The sequence below is a fragment of the Podarcis melisellensis genome (genome assembly GCF_964234715.1).
Source record: "Podarcis melisellensis genome assembly, chromosome: 6".
NCBI lineage: Eukaryota > Metazoa > Chordata > Lepidosauria > Squamata > Lacertidae > Podarcis > Podarcis melisellensis.
The window spans coordinates 87,481,297-87,499,144 of NC_138538.1; the positions used below are offsets into that span (position 1 = coordinate 87,481,297).

Genomic DNA, 17,848 nt, shown 5'->3' on the forward strand with positions numbered 1-17,848 from the left:
ATAATAATAATAATAATAATAATAATAATTTATTATTTGTACCCCGCCCATCTGGCTGGGTTTCCCCAGCCACTCTGGGCGGCTTCCACAGTGACCAAAAATACACTAAAATGTCACACATTAAAAACGTCCCTGAACAGGGCTGCCTTAAGATGTATTTGGAATGTCAGGTAGTTGTTTATCGCTTTGACATCTGATGGGAGGGCATTCCACAGGGCAGGCGCCACTACCGAGAAGGCCCTCTGCCTGGTTCCCTGTAGCTTTGCTTCTCGCAATGAGGGAACCGCCAGAAGGCTCTCGGCGCTGGACCTCAGCGTCTGGGCAGAATGATGGGGGTGGAGACACTCCTTCAGGTATACATGACCAAGGCCGTTTAGGGCTTTAAAGGTCAACAACAACACTTTGAATTGTGCTCGGAAACGTACTGGGAGCCAATGTAGGTCCTTCAAGACCGGTGTTATGTGGTCTCGGTGGCCGCTCCCAGTCACCTGTCTAACTGCCACATTCTGGATTAGTTGTAGTTTCCGGATCACCTTCAATCACCCCATGTAGAGCGTGTTGCAGTAGTCCAAGCGGGAGATAACTAGAACATGCACCACTCTGGTGAGACAGTCTGCGGGCAGGTAGGGTCTCAGTCTGTGTACCAGATGGAGCTGGTAGACAGCTGCCCTGGATACAGAATTGACCTGCACCTCCATGGACAGCTGTGAGTCCAAAATGACTCCAAGGCTGTGCACCTGGTCCTTCAGGGGCACAGTTACCCCATTCAGGACCAGGGAGTCCTCCACACCTGCCCGCCTCCTGTCCCCCCCAAACAGTACTTCTGTTTTGTCAGAAGTGTTGTCCGGGGGAAGGTGATGTTTGAGGTGGCCCAGACGTAATGCCGCTCCTGTTTCTCTGTGTTAAGAGACCAGCTAGAAGAAAAACAAAGTATGTCTTGTCCTTGTTGTTTCTCCCGTGACACAGTCATCGGCCGGAAAGTGAACCTTGCGGCCCGAATGATGATGTACTATCCCGGGGTGGTGACCTGTGATGCTGTCACTTGCGTCAAATCCAAGTTGCCATCCTATTTCTTTGAAGAGCTCCCGTTAATTGAGATGAAAGGTGTTCTGAACCCTGGGACAGTCTATAAATTCCTTGGGGTCACGGAGAAAACGTAAGTATTAGCTTCGCGTACAGCTGGGCAATAAAAGGGTGGGGTTTTTTTTTGTCATGATGGGTTACTAAAACCCTGGCGTGGGACACATTTGAATGAAGAATGGGCTCAGGGAACGAAAGCAGCTCCCAATTTGAGTTGAAGAACTTATGAGTTTCCTTTTCTTGTCCTCATTCCTTTAGGATGATTTACAAAGCATATCTGAGCAGAGAGAGATGCGAATATTACCCTTTGCTGGGTAGGTGACATATTCTTCATTCAGCGACATTGATGATGATCATTTATTGGAGCAAGAGAGAGAAAAGGCTATGGATCTGTGATATTCAAATGGTTACATGTTATAATAAGCTCTGTTATTGATGTTCAGGTGCAATTGCTGTTGCCTTTGTAGCCCAAACAGCACCACCCATGCAGAAAGAGCTACCAGTAGGCTTGGGGGGGGGGCAAGGTTTGCAGACATAACCCCCACCCTCCCTCCTCCCCAAAAGGAATCTTAAGAGGGGAACTTTCAAAAGCTGCAATGCCCTAGGGCAGTGATGGCCAAACCTGGCCCTCCAGCTGTTTTGGGACTACAACTCCCATTATCCCTAGCTAACAGGACCAGTGGTCAGGGATGATGGGAATTGTAGTCCCAAAACAGCTGGAGGGCCAAGTTTGGCCATCACTGCCCTAGAGGATCAAATGATATGATTAAGTACCAAGAATACAATCTAGCCAGATTTCAGAGAGGGAGCCATGCTAACCTGTAGAAACAAAACAAAACCAGGCCAGACCAGACCAGTGACATTTTAATCAAGTGAGAGTTAAAAGATTTTGAAACCCCACTAGGCTTAACCCTCCCACTGAGAGCAAAGGGGCTGCCGCATGCTTAAGCTTAGACTTGATTATGTCTTTCATGTAAAATGGCTTATTTTTTAAATCCGGCAGTGTTTATTTATATACACTATGTTCGCATCTGACGCAGGGCTTTCGTTCTGGGGATAGGCATGTAGAAATAGTGCGTCGTCAGCAAAAACCAGGATATGGTCCATAAAGAACACACTTCATAATATCGTGCCACATCCTGAGAATATTTTTCTCTGCCTCTTTGTTCTCCATCCTCCCACCTCCTTTCTCGACTCCTGGGTCCTTCCCAACACAAGCTTCTTAAAGCGTAGACTTGCAGCTAACAGCACGCAAGAAGTGGGGTATGGATTTAACAAACAAACAAACAAAAACAAATAAGCACTCAAAAATTCAGGTGTAGGACAGCACTGAAATGTTAGCACTGGTGGATGTTTTTTGCATTCAGAACGCAAATGTAAATTTTGAATTCAAAATCTGAACAATTTCACGAATATTTGTTTGAGTTGTATAAGGCTTCCTCTTTTGAAGAAGTCCCACTGGCTTTATTTGCTTCCCCTAGGCCGCAAGAAGGAGACGGACCTCTTTGAAAACTTGCTGAGTGATTTTAAAGCCGACAGAAAAAGCCGCATTATCATCTACGAAGGCCTCATGGGATATGGTAAAAGCCAGCTGTTGGCTGAGATTGCCTTCTTAGGACAGGACACAGGCCACAGGTTAATGCTTTTAACTGTACTTTGCTGTGTATTCCAAACTCTCTTGACTCAGGGCTGGGCAGCAAGAGTATTTAACTCCAGAAACACTTCCCTGTCCCCCATGTAAGCAGGATCTATTGGTAAAACCTATTTGGTGTTTCACAACTTTCTGAGTAGTTGCAGGACCTTAGCCAGACCTAGCAGAGTAAACGCAGAATCCATGGAAGCAATTGGCAACTTGGCTTCAGACAGGATAGACGAAGTAGGAACCAGGAACTTGTAGTTATGTGTTTATTATATACAGTGGACTATTTACAGGAACAGAACACGGATCTTTTGCTATCTCTCTCTGACACGACTCACAACTCCTACACTGACACACAGAACTCTGAACCTCTGAATACTGAACTACTGAACTAACACATTCCAGTTAGTAGGCCATAAATTAATTGAGAGCCAGTGTGGTGTAGTGGTTAAGAGCGGTAGTCTCGTAATCTAGGGAACCAGGTTCGCTTCCCCGCTCCTCCACATGCAGCTGCTGGGTGACCTTGGATCAGTCACACTTCTTTGAAGTGTCTCAGCCCCACTCACCTCACAGAGTGTTTGTGGTGGGGGAGGAAGGGAAAGGAGAATGTTAGCCGCTTTGAGACTCCTTCGGGTAGTGATAAAGCGGGATATCAAATCCAAACTCTTCTAATTATCACTCCCTTGAAAGAGCTTGACCAATCAGGGAGCTGTCTCCATGCCTCTGTTATCACCAGGCAGACTTACTCCTTCAGATTGCCTTGTGGCTGTCTGCCAAACCTTAATTGACTCTGTGTGAGTAGCTGCACATACACAGTTTCCCAACAGGATCCGTTCCAGAAGCCCTTCCCAGCTGTTACTTTCTGGTGGGCAACAGCCACCAGAAGCAAATGTTTCTCCATTGGTCGTGGAAGAGGCAGTGAAACCTTTTCACCAATAGTTCTTGTCATCATGCAGGGTGGTGGCGATGGAGCTCACAAAGATCAATGTGTGGCAGAACTTCTTTGTCATCCGGACCCTCATGGCTATGTTTCTGGGGATTGATACTTGCAAGACCTACGATGCAAGACAGTATATCCTTGTGACCCGAATCCGAGGAGTAGTTCAGGAAGAGTATTTCTGTCTTCTCAACAATCTCTATCATGTTAAGGTAAAGATGCAAGCAGGCAAGACCTTTATCTCTTCTGAATTCATTTTCCGGGTGCTTGGTAGTTGGTTTGTGAAATGTACTCGGAGTCCTGTAGTGATTTCATGCTCTTTATTGCAGCTTGTAAAACAGTGATTGAATTGCCCCCCAAACCTCAGGCTTTTATATACATTATCTACACAATGAGTCCCGTCTGATTGGCTGATTCTGCTTCCCTCCTGGAGCCTGATTGGTCTTCTCCTGCAGGCCAATCAGTTGTTGCATTCTAGGATCCTACCAGCCTAATAGGCTGATAAACTTCTTCCTGGAGCCTGATTGGTCTTTTCCTGCAGGCCAATCAGTTGTTGCATTCTAGGATCCTAGGGACACAGGTGGTGCTGTGGGTTAAGCCACAGAGCCTAGGACTTGCCGATCAGAAGGTCGGCGGTTCAAATCCCCGTGATGGGGTGAACTCCCGTTACTCGGTCCCAGTGCCTGCCCACCTAGCAGTTCAAAAGCACGTCAAAGTGCAAGTAAATAAATAGGTACCGCTCCGGCGGGAAGGTAAACGCCATTTACGTGCACTGCTCTAGTTTGCCAGAAGCGGCTTAGTCATGCTGGCCACATGACCCGGAAGCTGTACGCCGGCTCCCTCAGCCAATAAAGCAAGGTGAGTGCCGCAACCCCAGAGTCATCCACGACTGGACCTAATGGTCAGGGGTGCCTTTACCTTTATAATGCATATACAACACATATAAAACACTTTTTCCTTATCAGTCTGGCTGAGTCCCAAGTTCACAGGGTGAGAAACCAATACCTTGAGGCTTCAAATGGATTTGAGGTTGCTTCTTAACATATGCACTTCTGACAAGGAATGTAGAACTCTCTGTTGCTAACAAAAGCACTGTGTGATTTCTTTGTTTGGTTTCTCTGGTCAGTTCCCCACATCAGAAGAGGTTTCCAAAATGAGTAATGAAGCAAAGAATGAAAAGCTGGAGAACATTCTCGTCAATATTCTAAAGAATGTAAGTGATACTTTTCATGCACGGTGGGCAGCAGTTATTATATTCTTGGCAGCTCCCAATAAACTGGCTGGGTGATATACAACTAGGTCCTACTCAGAGTAGGCTCAATGAAATCAATGGACCTAAGTATGTCCATTGATTTCATTGGGTCTGCTCCAAGTATGGCTAACACCCATTGCAGGGTTTCCCCAACTTGGGTATCCAGCTGTTTTGGGACTACAATTCCCATCATCCCTGACCACTGGTCCTGCTAGCTAGGGATCATGGGAGTTGTAGTCCCAAAACACCTGGTGACACAACTTCAGGAGAGACTGAGGTCCCAACCAAAGAAGAGTGGCATCTTAAGTTGACAGACTATGTACAACTTGCAGACTTAACATACACAATAAGAGAACAAGAAGAACATACGTTTAAAGAAGATTGGAAAACGTTTATTGAATATATGGGAAATAACTGTGTACAGCTGAAAATGCTGGCAGCATTAAGATAAATTCAACAGTGTGAACAAGTTTTGATGGCTGTAATAATGGAATTCTGAATGGTTTAGTTTTTGTAAAATATGCAGGGATTCTATGATATGTGAAATGAACCATGGAAAGAGAAGAAGGGAAGTCACTGATATCTTAAGGATGTAAAACGAGTATTTGAAATTGTAAAATAGAAAATTTAATAAAAATTATATATACAATTATATATAAAAAGGAAAGACTGGCCCACTGATCTCTATCACATTTACTACCCCACGACAACGTCAGAACCATCTGCATTCAGTTGATGCCGTAATCTTTCTGGTTTGAAGTTGATTTTGTAGAACCAGACCATGGTATATGGGAATCTATCTCTAGGCAAACCCATAGATCCTAACCACTGAAACATGGCTGATCAACTGGGTCCCTATGACATGGATCCATTTCTCAATACAATCTTTATCTCATCCCTGACAGCCACACATTTTTTTAAAAAAAGAATATTTATTGAATTTTATAACAAATACAAATACAAATCTCAGTCATATTATATACATTTATTCTCCCTCCCTTCCCCCTGTACTTCCCTCAACCCCCCCTCTTCTGTCTGATTTTATTTATTTTCTCTTGCATTTTTTATATAAAAGTAACTTTCCTTATCATTTCTCTAAATTACAGTGGTACCTCGGGTTAAGAACTTAATTCGTTCTGGAGGTCTGTTCTTAACCTGAAACTGTTCTTAACCTGAAGCACCACTTTAGCTAATGGGGCCTCCTGCTGCCGCTGCGCCGCCGTTGCACGATTTCTGTTCTCATCCTGAAGCAAAGTTCTTAACCTGAGGTAATATTTCTGGGTTAGCAGAGTCTGTAAGCTGAAGCGTATGTAACCTGAAGCATATGTAACCCGAGGTACCACTGTATATGTTACTGTAATAAAGTTGTGAACGTTTATTCAAAACCTGCCAATGAATCCGGTCCGTTTTGTTGTTTCTGCAAATGCACTGTAAAAGGTTCCCAGACTCTTTTAAAGTCTGTTTTGTCCTTCTCTTGTAGTTTATCTGTTAGCTTAGCCAATTCTGCATAGTTCATCAGTTTTTCTTGCCATTGTTCCTTTGATGGTATCTCTTCTGTCTTCCAATGTTGTGCAATTAAGATTCTAGCTGCTGTTATGTCATACATAAACAGTGTCCATTTTTCTTTTGGCAGCTCTTGATTTGAAATACCCAACAAGAAGGCTTCAGGATGTTTAACAAAATTCATTTTAAACATTTTTCCCAATTCATTATATATCATTTCCCAATATTTTTAATACATTTACACTCCCACCACATATGATAAAAAGTTCCTTCCTTTTCCTTACATCTCCAACATCTATTATTTTCTTTCCTAAACATCTTAGCCATTTTCACTGGTGTAATATACCATCTATACATCATTTTCATGTAATTCTCTCTTAACAGCCACACACATTTTAATCATGGTGTGGAAACTGCTTTGGTCATGGTTTCAGCCGTAAGGAGGGGGGAAGATTTTTTTTTAGTTTTACAATGACTAGTACAGTATTAGGAAAAATAGTAGTAACTACAGGAAAGAGAGGGGACAATCAGGTTGCAGGGTGGTTTTGAAAATATTACAGTTACTTTTTAAAAAACCACCAGCAGCATCATGCAAACTGGATTAAGAAAATTCAGTTTTCTGCCTCTAGGTACATTCTTTGGAAGAGTGGGCTATAAATTCGATAAGTAATAAAATAAGAGCAACAACAAAAAATATATGTAGTGACTAAATCAAAAGCTAAACAGTGAGTTTATTTATTAGAATGCCTTCCAGGCAATGTAAAGAAAAAATGAAACAACTTAAAATGCGTACCAGACACAAACCATCTAAGATAAAAGCTCCTGGTAACCCAGGGAACAGTTAAAAAGTACAGCTCCCTGCAGGAATTATCACTTCATTTTTTGTGGGGTTTGTTGTCATTTTAGGCAGTGATGAAAGAAGTTCTCATTTTTGTCATTGATGAAGCTCAGTTCATGGATCCGGCATCATGGGACTTCCTGGAGAACCTGCTAAGCGATATCGGCATCTTTGTGGTCATGTCGTTGTCTCCATCACCCCGCAAGGGGAGACTGCCTTGCGCTGCCGCAGCGCGGCTCATGAGCAGCGAAGACACCACCTACGTTCAGCTAAGGGAGTTGACTCCTTCAGTCATTGTTCAGAAGGCCTGCCAAGATCTTGGGGTGGTGAGCATTGCCAGGGAGCTTGAGACGTAAGTGGGAAGTGCTTGTCCAGTGGATCTTTTAAAATTTTCTCTTGAACCAATTTGTTGTTGTTGTTTAGTCGTTTAGTCGTGTCCGACTCTTCGTGACCCCATGGACCAAAAGAGCCAGGCACTCCTGTCTTCCACTGCCTCCCACAGTTTGGTCAGACTCATGCTGGTAGCTTCGAGAACACTGTCCAACCATCTCATCCTTCTCCTTGTGCCCTCCATCTTTCCCAACATCAGGGTCTTTTCCAGGGAGTCTTCTCTTCTCATGAGGTGGCCAAAGTATTGGAGCCTCAGCTTCAGGATCTGTCCTTCCAGTGAGCACTCAGGGCTTAAGAATGGATAGGTTTGACCTTCTTGCAGTCCATGGGACTCTCAAGAGTCTCCTCCAGCACCATAATTCAAAAGCATCAATTCTTTGGCGATCAGCCTTCTTTATGGTCCAGCTCTCACTTCCATACATCACTACAGTGGTACCTCGGGTTAAGTACTTAATTCGTTCCAGAGGTCCGTTCTTAACCTAAAACTGTTCTTAACCTGAAGCACCACTTTAGCTAATGGGGCCTCCTGCTGCCGCCACGCCGCTAAAGCACGATTTCTGTTCTCATCCTGAAACAAAGTTCTTAACCTTAAGCACTATTTCTGGGTTAGTGGAGTCTGTAACCTGAAGTGTATGTAACCTGAAGGATATGTAACCTGAGACTAAGAGCACATATTGATATAGGTATGTATTAGATAATATGCAAAGAAATATACAATAATAAGAGTACATTCATTTGTAAAAAAGGAATATACAACAGGAAAGACAGGAAGTCTAGTGTGTTGGTATGTATTTGATTTTTTGGGGGGGAATTGTTTTTGTTTTTTCTCTTTGTTCTTTCTTTTTTGTTTCATTTTCTTTTTGGGTATATAAAATTTGTATATAATTTTTGTATACATGTTGGAAATTATATTATAGTAAGTCCTGTAATGTAATATGACAACATTTACCGATTTAATATAAGAAAGTTAACAAATAAATAAAATGCAAATTTAAAAAATAATAATTAAAGTGTCCCCGGATTCATTCAAAAAAATCTGGTAACCTTATCCTAGAACTCACTTGTGACTCTCTGTCCCCAGGTTCTTAATACAAAGAAGCCATGGGAACCCACTGTACTGCGAGGAACTCCTGCGGAACCTCCACTTAAACAACGTCCTTCAGTTCCACATGCTAGAGGAAGACGAAGAGAGAGAAGACGAGTGGGACAACCTTTTCAGTAAGCGGCCGCTTATTAACTGGCCTGGATTTCTGTGCCAATTCTCCTGTAGAATGGCCGGCGCTCGGTGCTAGCGATGGCTCTCCCATTTTGGCAGCATCCTAACATCTCCTTTAGGAAAGGCTCAATGACACACAGCTGGCCTGCAACGGCAGCAGGAGCCGGCCGTGTAACAAGACGCAGACCAGCAGATTTTGCAGGGAAATCCAAGCGGAGTCACTGCAGGGGAGTCACAAGGGGTACCCGCAGGAACACCAGCTCCTCAGAATGCCCAATCTGAGGTTTTTTCGGGGTTCCACGACACTCTTGCGGTCACCCCAATCTTCAAAGCGCTGGGGTTCTTTCAACCGAAAGAACTCCCATCCGCCATTAATTGCGCGGCCAACCGGAAGGCCGGTCTAACTTCCCATTTTAAGGAAGTTTTAACGGTTTGATGTTTTTATTGTGTTTTTAATATTCTGTTGGGAGCCACCCAGAGTGGCTGTGGAGATCCAACCAGATGGGCGGGGTATAAATAATAAAATTATTATTCTTATTCTTCTTCTTATTATTATTATCCTGCTTAGTTGTGACTAAGCTTTTATATCCATTCTTCCTTTGCTGGTACTTCTGCTTCTTCCCATTTCTGGGAGAGTAGTAGTCTCATACATGAATAAGTTTCTATACAGTTTAGGTAGTTCTGTCCCTATAATTCCCAATAGAAAAGCTTCTGGTTTTTTTTACAAACGTTATTTTAAACATCCTTTTCAATTCCTTATATATCATTTCCTGGTAAGCTTTAACTTTACTGCAAGACCACCCCATATGATAAAAAGAACCTTCTTTCTCTTTACATTTCAAACACTTATTTGATTGAGATTTATACATTTTGACAATTTACTTGGTGTTAGATACCATCGATGTATCATTTTCATATCATTTTATCTCAGATTATAAGATGCTGTAAATTTTATATCCATATTCCACAATCGTTCCCATCCTTCCGTGTCTATATTATGACCAATATCTATTGTCCAATGTTTCATTGAGGATTTTACTTGCTCATCCTTTGTCCCCCATTCCAATAATATTTTACACATTTTAGACAGCACTTTTACATTACATTCCAACAGGTCTCTCTCCAGTTGTGATATTTGTTCGCCAAACCCTTGAAAACACGGTATTTAAACCCTGTTATCTCATTGTTCTTTCTCCGTGCAGCTGTTACTGCTCTCAAGACTCAAACCTCCAGGACCTCCAGTGAGTTGGATTCATACATTTGCACCATCACACAGAACGTGAAGATGCACAACATAATGCTCCCTCCGACATTAAAAGGTGAGGCATTGGGCCCGTCTGTGAAATCCTTCCTCCTGAAGTATGTACAGCATGGGACGTTTGGCTTTTTATTAAAGTTATATTTTAAAACCTTTTTCAGTTTGTTATATATTGTGTCCCAGAAGGCTTTCACTTTAGAACAGGTCCACCACATATGGAGGAAATTCCCTGAGAGGGGTTTTTAGCCAGCTGAGTATCTTTGTACAAATTATAGAAGTCAAGGATTTTAGACAGAATATCCAGCTATCCTCTCTGATAAAGCTGACATTTGATTGTGCTATTCATCCTTCGGCGGCATTTTTAATGTTGGCCTGTTTTCTCACTTCATGACTTAATTCCCCCCCCCCCCCCCCGTCTAGGGATTGCTCTGGCTGAGTTGGACAACATGAACCCTTCTGAGCAGATGGTAGTGAAATGTGCAGCTATTATTGGTGTGACCTTCTCTACAGAGTTGCTGTTTCACATCCTCCCTGAATGGACCAAGATGAAGATGAACCAGACCTTGGCAGCCCTGGTGGAATCTCACATCTTCAAGTGTTTTGGGGAAAGGAAAGAAATGAACACCAACCAAATTCAGGATGAACTTTCTAATGAGCTCTGCTTCTCCCCCAAAGCTGTGAAATCAATGGGACAAGAGTCCGGTAAGCACATTCCTAGGAAACTGATGCTTTTCAGAATATTCCAAGTTGGTTACTCAAAAGGAAAAGGGTGATTTCACAAGATCTTGGGTGTTTCTATATGTGCATTTCATGTCAAACTGGTAATGTATATGTACTGTATTTTTCGCTCTATAGGACGTACTTTCCCCCTCCAAAAATTAAGGGGAAATGTGTGTGTGTCTTATAGAGCGAATGCAGGCTCCTTGGCTTCAGCAATAGCAAAGCGAAGCCTCTGAAGAACAGAGGGAGCGCTCCCTCCACGCTCCGGAGGCTTTGCGTTGCTTTCGCTGAAGCCTGGAGAAGGAGAGGTGTCGGTGCGCACCGACCCCTCTCGCTCTCCAGGCTTCAGGGATAGACTCTCCTGGCTTCAGCGAAAGGAACCTGAAGCCTCCGGAGTGCAGCAGGAACTTGCACTGCGCTCCGAAGGCTTCAGGGATAGCTGCCTGAAACCTCTGGAGCACAGTGGCAGGTCCCACTGCGCTCCGGAGGCTTCGGGCTGCTTTCGCTGAAGCCAGGAGAGCAAGACTCTCCTGGCTTCAGCAGAGAGGGAGAGCTGCGCAGCACCCCTTCAGCGAAGCGGGAGGAGAAATGGAAGGGGCTCCGTTTCTCCTGCCGCTTCGCTGAAGGGGCGCTGCGCAGAGAGGGGGAGATTTTTTTTCTTGTTCTCCCCCTCTAAAACAAGGTGTGTCCTATGGTCGGGTGTGTCCTATAGAGAGAAAAATACGGTATTTAAGGTGTCCTAAGCTCTGTATGTATTAGTGGCTTAAGACACAGTGAGGCTGCTTTCCCTTGCTGTGTTTCAGGATGCATTTTCCTGTAGCAGAACACACCAGAGAGGGAGCAGAAATGAGAGCAGGGATGTCTTTGCAATACCCGATTCTCTGAGCCTGAAACACACACTCACACAGACAATTCCTATTCCGTGGACCTGCAGTATGCTTATTTGATTTAGATTTATACATATTTTTTTTTGCCAATATACTCGGTGTTAGATACCAGCTTTTAATTATCTTAATCAATCAGGAGTTTAGCTGGTCCTACTGCTTAAGAAGGGACATGGGTGATGCTGTGGTCTAAAAACCACAGAGCCTAGGGCTTGCCAATCAGAAGGTCGGCTGTTCGAATCCCTGTGACAAGTTGAGCTCCTGTTGCTCGGTCACAGCTCCTGCCAACCTAGCAGTTCGTAAGCACGTCAAAGTGCAAGTAGATACCGTATTTTTTGCTCTATAGGACGCACCAGACCATAGGACACACTGGACTATAGGAGGGGGAGAACAGGAAAAAAAAAATTCTCCCCCTCTCTGCTCAGCGCCCCTTCAGCGAAGCGGGCGGAGAAATGGAGCCCCTTCCATTTCTCCTCCTGCTTCGCTGAAGGGGCACTGCGCAGCTCTCCCACTCTGCTGAAGCCAGGAGAGTCTTCCTCTCCCGGCTTCAGCAAAAGGAACCCGAAGCTTTTGGAGTGCAGCGCGAGGTTCCGCTGCGCTCCAAAGGCTTCAGGCGGCTATCCCTGAAGCCTAGAGAGTGAGAGGGGTCAGTGCGCACTGACCCTTCTCGCTCTCCATGCTTCAGCGAAAGCAACACGAAGCCTCTGGAGCGCGGAGGGAATGCTCCCTCTGCGCATCAGAGGCTTCACGTTGCTATTGCTGAAGCCAAGGAGCCTGTATTCGCTCCATAGGACGCACACACATTTCCCCTTAATTTTTGGAGGGGAAAAACTGCGTCCTATAGAGCGAAAAATACGGTAAATAGGTACCACTCCGGCGAGAAGATAAATGGCGTTTTCGTCGCTGCTCTGGTTCTCCAGAATCGGTTTAGTCATGCTGGCCACATGACCCAGAAACTGTACGCCGGCTCCCTCGGCCAGTAATGAGAGATGAGCGCCGCAACCCCAGAGTTGTCTGTGACTGGACTAGCAGTCAGGGGTCCCTTTACCTTTTACTGTTTAAGAACCACTGAAATTCTAGCCGCTGCAGTTTTGTGTGGGAGGGATTCTGTGCTTTGATAAGAGTTGAGAGCACATGGAACCTTACGAAAGGACAATACAAGTGGACTCTCCATGCTCTTACCATGGGCAAAAAGACTGATACTGATGAATGGGGAAAATAAAAGTGCTACTCCCTTCTACGATTGGATTGAAGACTTAAACAAACTCACAACATATGAACAACTTGCATATAAACGCAGACTTGCCATGGACAAATTCAATGATATTTGGAATCCATTCTTACAAATACTGTAATAGGTTAAGATCTGGTAAAGTACAATAATAACTTTGTAAAATATACAGTTTTGGGTTTTTCCAACCCTCGCCTTTATTTCCTCTTCTACACGGGTTCTGTTTCTCTTTTCCTGTCTTCTACTTATGTCTCACAATGTTTAGTGCACAAATAATTATGTACCTTTGAACTTTCGATAAAGATGTTATAATAATATTAAAATTAATTTTGATGGAAAAGTTAACAGAAAGGGTACGTGAAAGAAAGCAACATGAGAAACTACATAACTTTTACATAACGTGGTCCTCCTTTATTACATATGCATCAAAGAAAGAGCATACATTTAAACCACCTAAGACACGTGGGAGCATGTGGAATGGTATTTTTTAAACCAGCAACTGTAGAAATATTTTTTTCTTTGATTATATTACTAATGTAATTACCTGGACGTAGTTGGGGCTGTTTTGCGAGAGGGGTGGTTGGGGGGGGGCTGCATTTGATTGCTTGTATTTGATTATATGTTGTTCTTTTATTCAACTAATAAAATATTCAAAATAATAATAATAATAATACAGTGGTACCTCTGGTTGCGAATGGGATCTGTTCCGGAGTCCCGTTCGCAACATGAGCAGAACGCAACCTGCGTCTGCGCGTGCATGCGTTGCGATTCGCCGCATCTGTGCATGCACATGACATCATTTTGCGTGTCTGTGCATGCGCAAGTGGCGAAACCCGGAACTAACCCTTTCCGGTACTTCCGGGTCGCTGCGGGATGTAACCTGAAAGAACGTAACATGAAGTGGACGTAACATGAGGTATGACTGTACAGTGGTACCTCGGGTTAAGAACTTAATTCGTTCCGGAGGTCCGTTCTTAACCTGAAACTGTTCTTAACCTGGAGACCACTTTAGCTAATGGGGCCTCCTGCTGCCACCAACCCACCATTGCACAATTTCTGTTCTCATCCTGAAGCAAAGTTCTTAACCCAAGGTAATATTTCTGCATTACCGGTGTCTGTAACCTGAAGCGTATGTACCCTGAAGCATATGTAACCTGAGGTACCACTATATTTGATTATCATCAACCTTTTATTCGACCATCAGTCAGAAAATATATTTGATTATATGTTGTTCTTATATTCAACTAATAAAATATTAATATTAATAATAATAATATTATTAATAATAATAATAATAGAGCTGAGAGCAAACCCGCCTTGGCTTTCAGATCTTGGAATGGTCGTTGCCAACAGGCTGAAGCAAGAGGAGTCCGTGATGCAGTGTAAGGTGATGGGATTTTGCACACCTCTGCTACAAGAAGCAGCCTACGAGTTGTGGCTTAAGAGCCAGAAGAGAGCCCTGCATCTCAAATGCGCCAGTTACCTGGAGAGCCAGGCTCACCGCTGCCTGTGCTGTGGAGGAGGAGACTTCATCCCCTTCCACCGCTACGCCGTGGACGGCATGCTGCACAACATAGACCCGCAGGGAACGAAAGCGACCAGAAGCAAGGAAAGCATCCTGAACGAGGCCGCCTCCATCATCGTTTCCATAACGCTGAAAAAACTGGAGCAAACAGATCAAGGAGGTAAAAGCCATGGCCTTAGCAGGTGCGAAACTCTGGTGACGCGTGAAGGACGGGAGTGTTTGGGTGCGAGCGTCGTCACTTTGCAGAGAGCCCAGAGGGCAGGAAGTAATCTGTAACGGACAGAAACTCTGTCGTGAATTCTCCACAGCGCTTTAGCAGAAATGCTCAGAGTTCCAGGTTCCAGTATATTTATTGTGAGCTATATATACACCTAAGGGACGCAGGTGGCGCAGTGGGTTAAACCACAGAGCCTAGGACTTGCCGATCAGAAAGTCGGCGGTTCGAATCCCCACGATGGGGTGAGCTCCCGTTGCTCGGTCCCTGCTCCTGCCAACCTAGCAGCTCGAAAGCATGTCAAAGTGCAAGTAGATAAATAGGTACCACTTTGGCGGGAAGGTAAACAGCCTTTCCATGTGCTGCTCTGGTTCGCCAGAAGTGGCTTAGTCATGCTGGCCACATGACCTAGAAGCTGTACTCCCTCGGCCAATAAAGCGAGATGAGCTCTGCAACCCCAGAGTCGGTCACGACTGGACCTAATGGTCAGGGGTCCTTTACCTTTATATATACACATATCTATCTACAGGCTATAATGCACAAGCAGTTCATACAGTCAAACAGAGTACCTGCCTGCACCTTAAAGCAAATAGGAAGTCCTTACTGCTGGACAGGTTTCGCTTTTAAACCGATGACAGCCAATCAACTGACAGCACATTACTGCTGAGTCATTCTGACCCAGCACTTCCATTGAAAATATTGCAGGCTGAATGCATCAGCCAGTTGCAGCAGCTAGCAAACTCAAGCCTGCAGACTTACTATCTCACACAGCATTCTGTGAATCCCAACAAACTCAAGGGATCAGTTGAAGTCTCTGAGAGCACTGTTGTCAGGGACCGGGCAGAGGAGAAATGGTGGAGACAGCCTCCCCATCCTGACCCTCCCAGGGAGGAGGAAGAGGAAGACAGTATAGATTTACAACAGGGGACTGAGGGAGGTCACAGCTCAGAGGCAGATGAGGGGGAAAGCTGGGAATTCATGGGAGAGTCGGAACAACACCCAGCTGACACAGTGTCATTAGAAAGCATTCCAGACCCTCCATCTCCCAGAACTGGCGAGCCTTAAAAGTAGGAGAGCAAAAAGCTCAAAGGCAGAGGGCATGTAGCACGACCCCTAGAGGACAGGATGAGAATGACAAATGAGGAAGTGGGAGAGACCGGGGCAGGGTGTGTGTGGAGATTCACTCGGGACAACACCATTATCCAAGCGGTTGGGTTCTATAGCCTCTCTCTGTAACACTGAAATAAAAAAGGATGGTAAGAAACGTTCCCTTGTCTTTATACTTTCCTGGGCAACCAGCCGGGGCCCGCTGACAGAATCCTGACAACTGTAGATGAAAGGTAAAGATGGAAACAAAAATTGAAAATAGGATGGCCTTCAAAGGCATCTAGTCCAACTCCATTAACTATGATATGTTGTTTATAAACTGCTTAATATGTTAAATAGGGATGCGGGTGGCGCTGTGGGTTAAACCACAGAGCCTAGGACTTGCCGATCAGAAGGTCGGCGGTTTGAATCCCCGTGACAGGTTGAGCTCCCGTTGCTCGGTCCCTGCTCCTGCCAACCTAGCATTTCGAAAGCACACAAAGTGCAAGTAGATAAATAGGTACCACTCTGGCGGGAAGGTAAGCGGTGTTTCCGTGCGCTGCTCTGGTTTGCCAGAAGCGGCTTAGTCATGCTGGCCACATGACCCGGAAGTTGTACGCCGGCTCCCTTGGCCAGTAAAGCGAGATGAGCGCCGCAACCCCAGAGTCGGCCATGACTGGTCAGGGGTCCCTTTACCTTTAATATGTTAAACATATCTATGTGCTGTGTGAGATATATGCCTATTATCTGCGCTTTGGGTCCACCAGCTTTGTGCTGTGGCCCTGCTTCACCCACCACCGCCGATATGCGGCCCCCTCATGGGGACATGGTCGCCCAAGGAGCAAAAGGTTCTCCATCCCTCTGTAGTACAGCCCATAGTTTGTACTGATGCTAAATACAAATGCAAGAAGTGTTCACATCAGCTCCTGTCTCCCTTTAACTGCAGGTCTGAATGAAGATGCCTCAATGTTTGTTCCGTTGCAATCTTCAGGCAGCATTGCAAGATCTTCTCCAACATCAGAAACAGGTAAAACTCCTTCTGGAAGTTTTATATTGATTGGAGGACGAATGGGATAGCATGATGTAGAAATTTGGGGTTTGGCTTTTGCTGCCCAACTTCCCATGGGGCTCTGAGTCCCCTAAGTCCATGATCGGTCAGAGAAGAATGGATGGAGGCAGGATCCAGTGGAAAGTTGTTCTGTCCATAGCTGTCAACTTTCAGATTTGAAAATAAGGGATCGTCAGCCTCGAAAACAAGGGGTCAGCAGCCTCACCTGTCCTAGGGGCAGTCTACGGGATATCTAACAATCCGGGATAGCAGCGGGAAGCAGCGGGAAACGGCACTGGAATAAGGGAATTTCCCGCAAAAAAAGGGAAGGTTGACAGCTATACACCTCTAAATACACCAAGGGCATCTGTTGGAACCTTAGTTGCAGTAAGTCAGTGTCTCAAGGTAATGAGGCTTTAAGTGGTTGATCTTGGTTGTAACCAAGTTACAGAGAACCAAGCTTCCCTAAACAAGGGTACCTTCAGATGTCTTCTAAAAGTCTGGTAGTTGTTTTTCCCTTTGACATCTGGTGGGAGGGCATTCCACAGGGCGGGTGCCACTACCGAGAAGGCTCTCTCCCTGGTTCCCTGTAACTTGGCTTAGCCCTGAGTTAGCCCTCGGTCCATGCGAAATTGGATCTTTGATCAGGATGCCCACCAAGATAGAACATTCATTATGGATGCCCGTTATTCTGTTTGGTACCCCCAAATCAAGATCAACCACTTAAACCTTCATTACTTTGAGACACTGACTTCCTGCAGCTGTGTAGGGCGTTTGTTGAACTAAGGTTCCAACAGATGCCCTCGGTGTATTTAGAGGGGAAATACCGTATTTTTCGCCTTATAGGACACACTTTTTCCCCTCCAAAAATGAAGGGGAAATGTGTGTGCATCCTATGGGGCGATTGCAGGCTTTCGCTAAAGCCTGGAGAGCGAGAGGGGTCGGTGTGCACCGACCCCTCTCACTCTCCAGGCTTCGCGCACCTCTCTGCAAGCAGCGGGAGCTGGTGCTGGGCTCCCACGGCTTG

At 45.0% G+C, this 17,848-nt stretch overlaps 1 protein-coding gene across 3 annotated transcripts in view; it reads left to right on the top strand.

The window, feature by feature from the left end:
• Window positions 1-17,848, top strand: part of ADCY10 (adenylate cyclase 10) — a 73,301-nt gene that overhangs the window by 18,339 nt on the left and 37,114 nt on the right. For 2 of the 3 annotated variants that reach the window (XM_081914794.1, XM_081914795.1), the window contains exons 11-21: window positions 967-1,156; window positions 1,339-1,394; window positions 2,562-2,715; window positions 3,676-3,868; window positions 4,783-4,869; window positions 7,318-7,601; window positions 8,721-8,857; window positions 10,058-10,174; window positions 10,534-10,815; window positions 14,277-14,633; window positions 16,720-16,800. In XM_081914794.1, coding sequence (XP_081770920.1) covers window positions 967-1,156; window positions 1,339-1,394; window positions 2,562-2,715; window positions 3,676-3,868; window positions 4,783-4,869; window positions 7,318-7,601; window positions 8,721-8,857; window positions 10,058-10,174; window positions 10,534-10,815; window positions 14,277-14,633; window positions 16,720-16,800 — 1,938 coding nt within the window. The remainder of the gene's footprint in view (window positions 1-966; window positions 1,157-1,338; window positions 1,395-2,561; window positions 2,716-3,675; window positions 3,869-4,782; window positions 4,870-7,317; window positions 7,602-8,720; window positions 8,858-10,057; window positions 10,175-10,533; window positions 10,816-14,276; window positions 14,634-16,719; window positions 16,801-17,848) is intronic. The other variant, XM_081914796.1, reaches the window with a different exon arrangement.